At 44.9% G+C, this 10,616-nt stretch overlaps 2 protein-coding genes across 2 annotated transcripts; one reads left to right on the forward strand and one right to left on the reverse strand.

The window, feature by feature from the left end:
- Nucleotides 1–90: 90 nt before the first annotated feature.
- Nucleotides 91–4,726, forward strand: LOC135370810 (mediator of RNA polymerase II transcription subunit 19-like). The gene is made up of 6 exons (XM_064604668.1): nt 91–302; nt 405–558; nt 686–785; nt 1,911–2,022; nt 2,335–2,438; nt 4,543–4,726. The coding sequence occupies exons 1-6, from the start codon at nt 125–127 to the stop codon at nt 4,618–4,620; spliced, it is 726 nt and encodes a 241-aa protein (XP_064460738.1). The 5' UTR covers nt 91–124; the 3' UTR covers nt 4,621–4,726.
- Nucleotides 4,727–6,390: 1,664 nt separating this feature from the next.
- On the reverse strand, nt 6,391–10,231 carry LOC135370808 (large ribosomal subunit protein eL6-like). Its single transcript, XM_064604666.1, has 4 exons — nt 9,911–10,231; nt 9,700–9,843; nt 7,554–7,787; nt 6,391–6,593 (listed from the first exon to the last, which is right to left on the reverse strand). Exons 1-4 carry the CDS (start codon nt 10,208–10,210, stop codon nt 6,432–6,434), a joined length of 840 nt encoding a protein of 279 aa, XP_064460736.1. The 5' UTR covers nt 10,211–10,231; the 3' UTR covers nt 6,391–6,431.
- Nucleotides 10,232–10,616: the final 385 nt, after the last annotated feature.

The raw sequence follows: 10,616 nt of genomic DNA on the forward strand, positions 1-10,616 counted from the left end.
CTGTAATACATATATGCGATCAGTATAACAGGGCATTCAATCCTGATGTTGTGGATGTGGACGACTTGCTGCTAACCAGGCCAGACCAAACTATGATCCAAACCAAACAACAACATGGCGCACGATGGGTGATATTGTACGGCGGCCAGACCAATACTCACCAAAATCGAGCCCTCGGGGGTCTCGTTCTCCAGTTGTGTCTCGTCAGGACACAACTGGGACGTTGAAAACTACAATATCACTGGGGAAAACACCAGCTATTGTCCACAGTGGGCCGTTTTACTTGATGAAAGAACCTCCAAGTGAGTGGACGTAACGGGAATAACTCTGACTCTACACGGATCATATTAAGTTGGTCACATAGAGACCGACTGTCGAAAAACATGTTTTTCTTCCCTTTGCAGAAAGTGAGCTTACTGGAGCCACAAATTTGATGGTATCCTATGGGTTGGAGCATTCTTACAATAAGTTCAGTGGACGGAAAGTGAAAGATCAGCTGAGTGCTTTTCTCCCGAATCTTCCTGGCAATATTGATGCACCGGGAGACCAAGACAATAGGTGTGTGGTTTTCACGTGCGGAGAGGAAATACGTGCCAACAGTTACGGCACAAGGCCGGGGCTTCCACAGAATTTGCATGCATATGTGCTATTTTATTTGTATATTTATTTATTTACTTACTTACAGCTCTCTGCGCTCTTTAATCGAGAAGCCGCCCGTAGGTGGAAAGGAGCTCGCTCCGTTGATGGGAGCCCAGTTAGTAGGATTCAGACTTCACCCTGGCCCGGTAAGTTTATGCTGTGCACAAGAAGATAGCAACAACAGTACATACCTTCTAAGCATACAGGATAGCGACCTACAAGGGTTAATAGGCGAGGCATGCCTGTGGTGCCCAGAAATTACTCATCGCAGACAAACATTGTGTAGAACATGCAAAACTATTCAGGCAATTCAATTCAGAAAGCATTCGGGAAACAAGTATCACATCGCAAGATAAGAAATCGAATCCTACCTGTGGATATGACATTACCACCCTGTTGACTGCAGTGATTGATGTCATCACAGTCTGGGATGTAGCAGCGCAATTGCTTTGCGCAATGAAGCCACTTGCATTGCGTCTTGACTACAGGATTTGTACGTTTTGCATTATGACTTTGTGCTATAATGCTCAGTAACCTCAATATTTACTGGCATCTAGCCACCTGCACAAATTTATAGGTGCGCAATACAATGTCCTATATACATTATAGATGGCTTGCACGTGACGTCACACCATAGCTTTACCAGTGCTTTTTCCCTCTTTCTGGTGGTCCGGCGCACCCCGCCTATACGCATGCTGCTTTTTCCCTCTTTCTGGAGGGCCGCTGCAAGCCGTGCAAGCTATGTATACATACACAGCACACGTGTCAGCCCAGCGGAGTCCATTTTAGGTTGCTATCCTGTGCCGTCATGCTTCGCTTATCCAGATACCCTGTTTTCCCCCTTTTATCATTTGGGTAACAAATTTCTGCATCAGCGAATGTGGTGCAGGGAAGTGGTAAAGTGAGCCCAAACCTATCAAGACCAAAACTAAAAAGCAGGAGATGCACCACGAACCTTTATGGTGCTTAAAATCACGTAGTAGAATATTTAACACAAATTTACGGCAAAGTATTCGTAGTTTCATTTTGTTGCTGATGGTCCCGCCTCACAGACTTCTCCGCCAGTAGCTTCCGTCGTTCTCTCTGTGAGACATTCGAGCCACAGGCCTTGAAAGAAGAGTTCATTATATACCTGCAATTCTCTAACCAATCGATGATTGTCTTCGTTTTTTTGGTCTCGCACTCATGTGTGCAAGAAATTTTTGTATCCAATGAGGAACTCCGACTGTTGCGGGAGTCAATATAAATCTCAATATTTCTTTGCGCTGCAGCTTCCGGAGCAGTACCGAATGATGAGCCAGCAGCCCCAGAAGAAAAAGCACAAGCACAAGAAACACAAGCATAAGTTGGGTGACACACCAAGCCAAGAGTCACAGCAGCAAGGTACTGGAAGCTCTCTCAGCTGTTTACAATCTTATTCTTCATTTTCTGAAATGAACACAACAAAAGGAAAGTAGCAGAAAGAACAATCTAGGAGCACCCTTCAGGATTAGAGAGGTTTTGTACAACTGTGAAAGAGACACACGACTTCTGCCAATGTATCTACACCAAAAAGGAGAGATTTCACACTTCTCTAAGCACCATACAATTAGCAGGAACGTGGAATCAGATTAGAATCAAGAGCAGGCTGATGCTTTTCCTACGTTACACTTACATGTCAAGCGCGACTGAAAGCCCTCTTATTTGCATTTTCAGAAAGTGCTGCTGACGGTTCACACGAGAAGAAACATAAGAAGCAGAAGCGCCATGATGATGACAAAGAGCGGAAGAAGAAGAAGAAAGAGAAAAAGAAGAAGAAGGTAAGACTTTTATACCCCTGTCAGATGTACTAATTTAGTGTCACTTTCAGCGAGTACACTTGCAGTAAGTGTCATTCTTTCGGAGTCACACGGCATCTTTTAGTGACACTAAATGCAAAGTACACTTACGATGAAGTGAGTTCGCCAAACTCACTTCACTTTGCCTGCGACAATCAAGTACGTAGCCTCCATGGCAGGCGATTGCGTAACAAAAAGCTTATTTTTGGAAAAGGAAAGAAACAACCCAATCGGAATTTATTTTTGGACAAATTTGTTAAGACAGCGCTTATTTGTATAAGAAAGACGTAAGGATTTTTGGCGTGATTTACCGGTGCTCTTGTTCACAGACTGCCCAGTAGAGTTCGTAATCAACTTCGCGGCAATCCATATTTGTTGACATTGCACGGTGGTTAAGTGTTACCGGCGAAATCGCGAAATACTCGCAGTGAAGCACTGAATAATGGAAGACAAAAAAGACAGGGCATCGTGGTCTGAGATAGAAACCTATGCTATCAGAACATGGGAGGACCAAGCGAAACGCGAAAGTGTATGCTGACATCGCGGGCCAGTTGCACGCGCAAGACATAGTAAACACTACCAAAGAGGTGAAGAAGAAGATTGAAAATTTGTCAAATAAATATACTTGTCTTGGTTCGCAACAATTATATTTATGACGTTCAATCGACTTCAACTGCGAAGAAAATCTTTATGAAATGTTTCTGGACGTAAGAAAAATGATTTTACCAAGAAAGCATGGCGCACTCCCCGATGTTAGGTGGGAGTTAAAGCTCGCCCATCGTCATCACCATGACTGCTTAGTGACACTTACTTATGCCGTGTAGCAGGAGCCTAGTGAAAGTGACATTACGGGACGGAGTGCACTTCAAATAAGTGACACTAAATTAGTACCGTAATTTCACGAGTATTAGCCGCGGCTTATGCGCGATTTTTTTTTCTCACGGGCGCTCTGCGGATTATCCACCGGTGCGGCTTATCTGATGACTACTTTTTTAGGCATTTTCCCCATACACTGATTTTAACAAAAGGGTCGACAGTGTCTCTGGAATAGCACTGCCCTGCTGATGCACGAACATTCGACACATTCCACATTCGAGTAGATTGACCCATCAATACATGAAAAGCGCCCAACAATGGCACAATCCGATTTTTGGTAGAACTCTAGAACTGACCTCCTTTGTTGTACACTATGCCGATCCCGGAGTATGGACCACAGGGTTTATGGCATTACTCTATGGTCTCCTTTGTTGCACATAGAAGTCGTCTTGTATTGCCGCGGCTTATCTGCGAGTGCGGTTTATCTGCCGGAAAATTTTCAAAACGTTCCTAAAAACGCGTCCTGCGGCTTATCTGCGGTGCGGCTTATACGCGTGAAAATACGGTATGTCTGACAGGGGTATTATATACCTAAAAGTAAAGTAGGTATTAGGAGGAAACCAGGTAAAGCTTGCTTTTGCTTGCTGGTGTGAGCAAGGCATTGGAGAATGGGTTCGGACCGGACTCATGTTGAGCAGGCGTGGTCAAAAGATAAGGCTGAGCTGCTACCACTTACCAAGTTGCAGTAAAAAGCTTATCTGCTTAACGTAAAGAAGCAAATTTACCTTCAGCAGTTTTGTTGCTGTACCGACCTAGCACAGTACGACCTACTGATTTAGCACACCTGGCAACATCTTCAACCACTGAACATCACTTCCAAACTTAATTTCATCAAGAATAGGTTTAGAAATTAGTGTTAAATGTAACAAAACCCATTTTTACCCCCCTCCCCATTATGAAATGAGAGGTGCTCTCTTTACTTCTTTTCCACCCAATAAATACCCATATAGCCCAATTTTACCCTGTTTTAACAGCCCCTGATATAAAACCCGATATTTACCTCCTGATTTTCAAAAAACTTAAAACCCGAAACCACAAGGCTCTATTAATTCCCAGTGATTGATGATTTCCATGGTGCAACCGTACAGAGCATGCACTACAAAACATTAAATAATAACAGTTCTGTGGGATCTTACACTGGTTCGACAATGAGGTTTGTGGTTCATTACATGACACTGATCACAAACTATATATTTGTTTTTCTTTTCAGAAACACAGCCCTGAAGCTACACCAGCAAATCCTCCCACTGCAGCACCACTACCAAACGGTTCACAAAGGGTTCTCTGATTCACTGCTGCTAGCACATATGTTCTTAACCACACATGGTGCATGTACATGTTCCATTTTATCCTTAAATCAATATCAGAAATAAAGCAACTACCCGAAAGAAACGGGACAAGGTAGTCATTACTGGATGACAACATCCCAGGAGAAAACTGAAACAGAAAAAAAAAAAGAAAGAAAAAATCCCTCTTGGCACGTGAAGCATATTTTGACTAGCAACAGGGGTTTTATAATGGTGGCAGCCATGGCGAAGTATGATGGGTTCAAATCCTGTTTTTTCTGACTGTTCCGACAATGGAGATTCCAAGGTGGTCTCCATGAGAAACTCCAATACCAGTGAAAGATGGACGAACACCAGTTCTCTCATGTCCAATACCAGTTTTATAAAAGACTGACATTGAAGACAAGACACCCTCACATTTTGCTGTGGTGTGCTTGTGGTAGAACTAAGCAATGCCTAAGAAATCGATGTTTCATCAGGGCATTATTTTACAATAATGTCAACATTGCAGCAGAGGTTCCACTTTTCCATCTGCACAAAAAAGTTGCCTTCTTTGTCCTGACGAAGGCAGAGCCACCGTCACAATGTAGACATCCCTCAATACCTTTTAAGTAATAAGTTGAAATATGAAAGATGGAAGTCACTGAAATTTGAGGCCTTATATGTGTTTGTCCTTTCTATGTTGTTCCAGCCTCAGAAAATCAGTTCTCTCATGTTCAAGTCAGAATATCCCTTCTAAAATTAATACTCCCACTTCTGTTGTCCATGTCTTTCTTTTGTACTATATTTTGATCTACTGCACAGCAAAATTTGGCACTGGATATTTCATAGCATGCGTTCATTCCATGATTTTTAAAATATAGAACGGTTTTAAATCAGGATTGTCACCCATTCTCTCTTGCCCTAAATCCTTTAAATTAAGGAGTGAATTTAGGTAATTAGTAATCTTGTAGTGACATACTCTGAGAGAGGACGTCCACCTGGCCACATAACTCAACTGCAGAAACGACATTTATGCTGCCATATATTTCGGCAGATTGAGTGATTGATTTGGGGTTTTTTGGCACAAGAGCAGCTCTGGCCATACTGCGCCAAGACAATTCGGCAGATTTCTCCAAAACTACTGCATTATTCTGAATGAAACTTTCAGTGGTGTGTATCTACAGTACGAGAGCGAATTTTTAGTGAACAGGAATCACTCAATCTGCACGACCATCCCTTCAACAAAGCACCCCACTGTTGGCATCTGTCCAGAATGACTGCCAGATGCTGCTTTTGTTCTGCAAGCAAACTGCTATGAACAGGGACAGTAGAAAGAGCAGAAACGAGAGACAAAACTAAGCTGGGCCCTGCAACCTACACATCTCTGCTATAGCGTACCAATGACATCGCATAGCCACAGCACTGAAAGATAGGTCTCCAGTTGTACAAGACACAATAATGTCCTGGTTACTTTTTTCGAGAACACAAAGGATGGTAGCGACCATTCGTATAACACTTTAATAATAAACGATGCAGGCATTTGGTCGCCCAAATCCCTGTACTGCTACTGCTGCTATACACTATGCAAGTAGGTCAGCTGTCTGCACAGCTCCCCGGGTTCCCTCTCTTCCCTATTACCAGTGGAGCGACCTCATTGGTCCTTATCCCAAATCAAGGCTGAGGCACACGTGGCTTCTTCTGCGGATGCACGCTGCTCTACGAATACCCCTTATTCCCTGCTCCAAATGCTGTTAGAACACTCGAGAATACGTCACCAGCACTTGGAAATCCGAGGCCCATAGTTTATTCTCATATGTACACTTCAAAGAGCTCAGAACTTGAGCTTGTGCGGGTACATATGGTTGCGGAGAGAGAAAGTCGACGCCAGGTAGTGGAGCATCATGCCCTTTTCAGGGTGAGCCTTAATGGCCTTCAGCACCTGCTTATCCACATCCATCTGGTCCTTCTTGCGCTGTTCACTCACAACGGGTTCCTGAACAACAAAAAGATAACAATGTGTTCGTTTTCAGGAACTACTGGAACATATGCAATGCAGACGGCAAGATTCCAACCTTGGCACATTTTTCTATGGAAACCCTCGCTCCGTGCTTACATCGTATAGCTTGGACTCTCTTACCAAGGATCATATAACTTCTTTATCGTGAAGCCGGTCATGCACTAGAACACTACCAATATACATCGGTATACATCGGTACATCGATCATGGTTGGGGTTACAAGACACTGGGACCACAGGTTCACCTTACTGTACCCGTACCTACATGCTGTCCCAACAAATACCACGACAATGTAAAAAAAAGAAGAAGAAAAAAAAAAAAAGAATCATGTTTGTGGTGCTGATCCCTAGTCTCCAATGCTGTTTTCATTGTGTCTTATTAATTAGACAAAGTTAATTGCTTAACTTTTCAAAATGCTGCTTGAAGACACCCGACGTGTCAAATGGAAATTGGAACATGTACATGAACATGAACATGTACACAATTGTCACATGGAAATGGAAATTGTACAGTACCATGAACACACTCTGCCCTTACACTAATATTTTAAAAGCTAAATAATCTCACCTTATTGAACACGAAAAGATGCTGTCGACCAGGAAGCCAGATCACAAAAAGGATTCAGCTGGTTTCGCTTGACTCAAGCGTGCGACCAATTTTTGAAACCTTGGTGCACGTCAAATCGTACACCGTGTATTCATTTCTCTATCACCTCAAACACTACAGTTTACTGTCCAACAAAGGAACAAATGCGAGGGGACCGACTTGCGGCGGAAGAATGTCCGAGTACTTTCCATTCCGGCCAGAGAGGCAGTACGTCTAGACGAAAGGATATATACTCTCTTACTGTGCGACAACGCAACTCTGGTCATCCCAATGCAAAGGAAGCCGTCCGTGCATGTCGCCGTTGGCACCAGCCAGCAGGAGGCCACTCACCTCTGGCTTGGACTCAAAGATGTCCCCATCGTCCTTGCGTTGCTTCTTGTGGCGGGGCTTGCGGAAGTACCTGTCGTTCAAGTGCTCGGGGACGTTGACGTTGGATATGTCGATCTTGGTGCTAGTGGCGATGACGTACGTCTGGTGGACACGGCGCATGGCACAACCGTTGACGGTGTAGGGGCCAGTCACCAGGAGCAGACCGGTCTTCAGTTGCTTCAAGAACACGACACGCTGCGAGAGAAGGATTTCCCGTTATGGCAAGCGCAAGTTCGCTGCCGGCCGTGCAACACCTAGAGCACCAAGGAATAGGCTCGCAGGAGTAGGCTTATGGGAGCTAGCCGACAAGTCGCTTCTGCAAGGTCTTGTATATTTGTGGTTCTATTTCTCGTTAAAGTAAGTTTTGTCTTTGTAGAGGGTAAAACGGGACATAACAATGAAAAAAGAAAGAAGGAAAGTGTGGTTCACGTTTTAGATGTACAAAAGATGCCAAGCGGCTGCACTGCCTCCAATAGTGAATTTGCATGTTCTTGGTAACTTTTTTTTTCAGGTTTTACTGCAAGTGACCTTAATGCAAACCCGGAGGTAAACGGATTTTACAGAATCTGAACCCTAAAGCACAAGGCCCTCACGTAAACTAGTACCTTGCAAGCGGGAGAAAAAGCTAGGCAACCGGTGGAAATCTGAAAATTGGCTGTTGCACTTTTGTTTATGGAAAGAAAAGCAGAGCCCTCTAGCAGTCAGCAAAGCTGTGCACAAAAGCGACTCTTTGGAAACGCAAACCCAGCATGTACCCTATGTAACACCGGAGAAGAAGAGGACATACAACACATCCTGCAAACTTGCCCGGCCTTACGCGAAGACGGAGTGCCCAAGACACCAGTCCCTATCGCCATCATGTTGGGCTTCGAGGCATCACCCAGCCCCCAACCCCAGATCAACGACACGAAGAAAGTCCTCCTCAAGTGGGAAAAGGCCTCCAAAATAAAATCAAGGGTGCTCCACGAGACAGCCGGCAGACCCCGTCTCGAAACCGAAACCGGCTAAACACAGCGGACGGCCATCCGAAGCCAGAGCCATCAAGTGGCGCCTCCGCAAGACGAACCCACCAGCATTGACTAAAATTCCTCGCTCCTCTTATGAGAGCTTGGAGACTCGCCTGTGACTCTTTTTATGGATGTCTGCCCTGTTGTAAAAGGGATTAGGCGAACCTGAACCTGTGGTTCACATCGACTGTCAACTACGAAGGCCGTGAAATTACCTTTTCAGAGGTCGAAACGCACAAATGAACACAACGCAAGCCTTAAGGTGCCCAAGAACATGAACAACAAAAATATGGCAGTCATTTTACTTGCATGGCGTAGACATATGACAGCAATTTAACGAGGGCCACAACATAGAAGACAAGACGCGACCAATGCAAACTCACAACTGGAGAATTTTACAGCAGGAAATGGCGAACGTTAGTGTGGGGAGAGGAGGCAGGAGTGGTGGAGCAAAGTGTCACCAACAACTCCGTATGTCCACAGTGCTAAGTTTTACTTGCAACTCAAACACTGTTGGTCTACTGGCTAACAAAGGAACAAGTGCAAAGGGGGCCTACTTTCAAGAATAGAATGTCCGAGTACTTTCCATTCCGGCCAGAGAGGCAGTACGTCTAGACGAAAGGATATATACTCTCTTACTGTGCGACAACACACTCTGGTCATCCCAAGCAAAGGAAGCCGTCCGTGCATGTCGCCATTGGCACCAGCCAGTGTTTGTCACTTTCACTTTCAGAACAGTTACATTTCATTGTGTTCACTAGATGCTGCTGCCTCGTACTTGTGTTGCATGTATGCATGGGAAGATGTGAATAGAGTGAGCGTGTGTAATCGAATGAAGCCCTTGGAAAGTCACCAGGAAGCAGATGCCAGCGTAGCACAATTGGTTAACACTCTCAACTGGCAACCCTGGTTCAATTCCTGTCACTGACTGGTTTTTCTGACGACTGTCATATTTCAATAGTTCATGAAATTTGAGATGGCTCAAAACTGCTGGGCCTATCAAGCAGCCTGTCAGCAGGATCAGGGTAGGGTCGTTGGGCTAACCCTACCTTTTTTCCGCGTTAAATGTCTGCCTATAGGAGCGCGACATCATGTCTCACCTTTCCGCGGTGCACACCAGCCAGGAGGATGAGTACGGTGCCCGGCGTAATCCTCTTGCGCAGGGAGATTGGATGCAGGCAAGACGGCTTCATCTTCCTGGTCTTCTTGAGCTTCGGCTTATCCTCGGTTGGATAATAGTTCCTCTGTGCATTCAAAATAAATACTGCATCAGATTTACCACGACAAGGCACACGGCACTTCCGTACTTACAGCCTTCTTAAATCTAACGACACGGGTTCCACCATTCTTTTCACCCCGGATTTTCTTTACAATCTTGGTCCGCTTCCGCTGACGCTTTTCCTTCTGTCCTGGTGCATGGTTGACCTTGAACAGGCCCCTCTTGTGGTACATTCGGGACCGTGAGAAGAGCCATACTCCACCGGGCAACTTCACGTTACGCGGGTGATGGGGTTTCTTTTCCTTTGCATCACCCTTCGACGCACCCTTTGACGCTGCCGGGGCTTTGCTCTGCTTTGGAGCCCCTGGCTTTGCAGCTTTTGTATCGCTCATCTGTAACAGCAATACATTGATATGCGTCTGTGTAACAGTGGCTTGAACGCGACAAAATACGCGTAGGCTTTTCCTTCGTTCACGACTTCTCTGTATTCAGCAGCCAATAAATATCTCTCAGGGTACATTATGTACCACAGTTACACAATTCTGCAACGTTTGTCACTGGTGCTAGCCCAGTCAACATCCAAAACTAGCATGACATAACGCTTTAGAGAGTAGTAACATCCTGTCTGTCCGCTCGACAACTAACTCACGAAGAATTGCCGAAAATCAACCGCCAGATGAAGTTAACGTTTCCCGGCTACAAGCAACCACGCAAACAGTGCGACAATCATGCAGCTCGAAGCGGAAACGAATGCAAATCACCTTCGATTTGAGCTGAAATATATAAAGAGTATGTGCA

The sequence above is a fragment of the Ornithodoros turicata genome, chromosome 10 (assembly GCF_037126465.1).
Source record: "Ornithodoros turicata isolate Travis chromosome 10, ASM3712646v1, whole genome shotgun sequence".
Lineage (NCBI taxonomy): Eukaryota > Metazoa > Arthropoda > Arachnida > Ixodida > Argasidae > Ornithodoros > Ornithodoros turicata.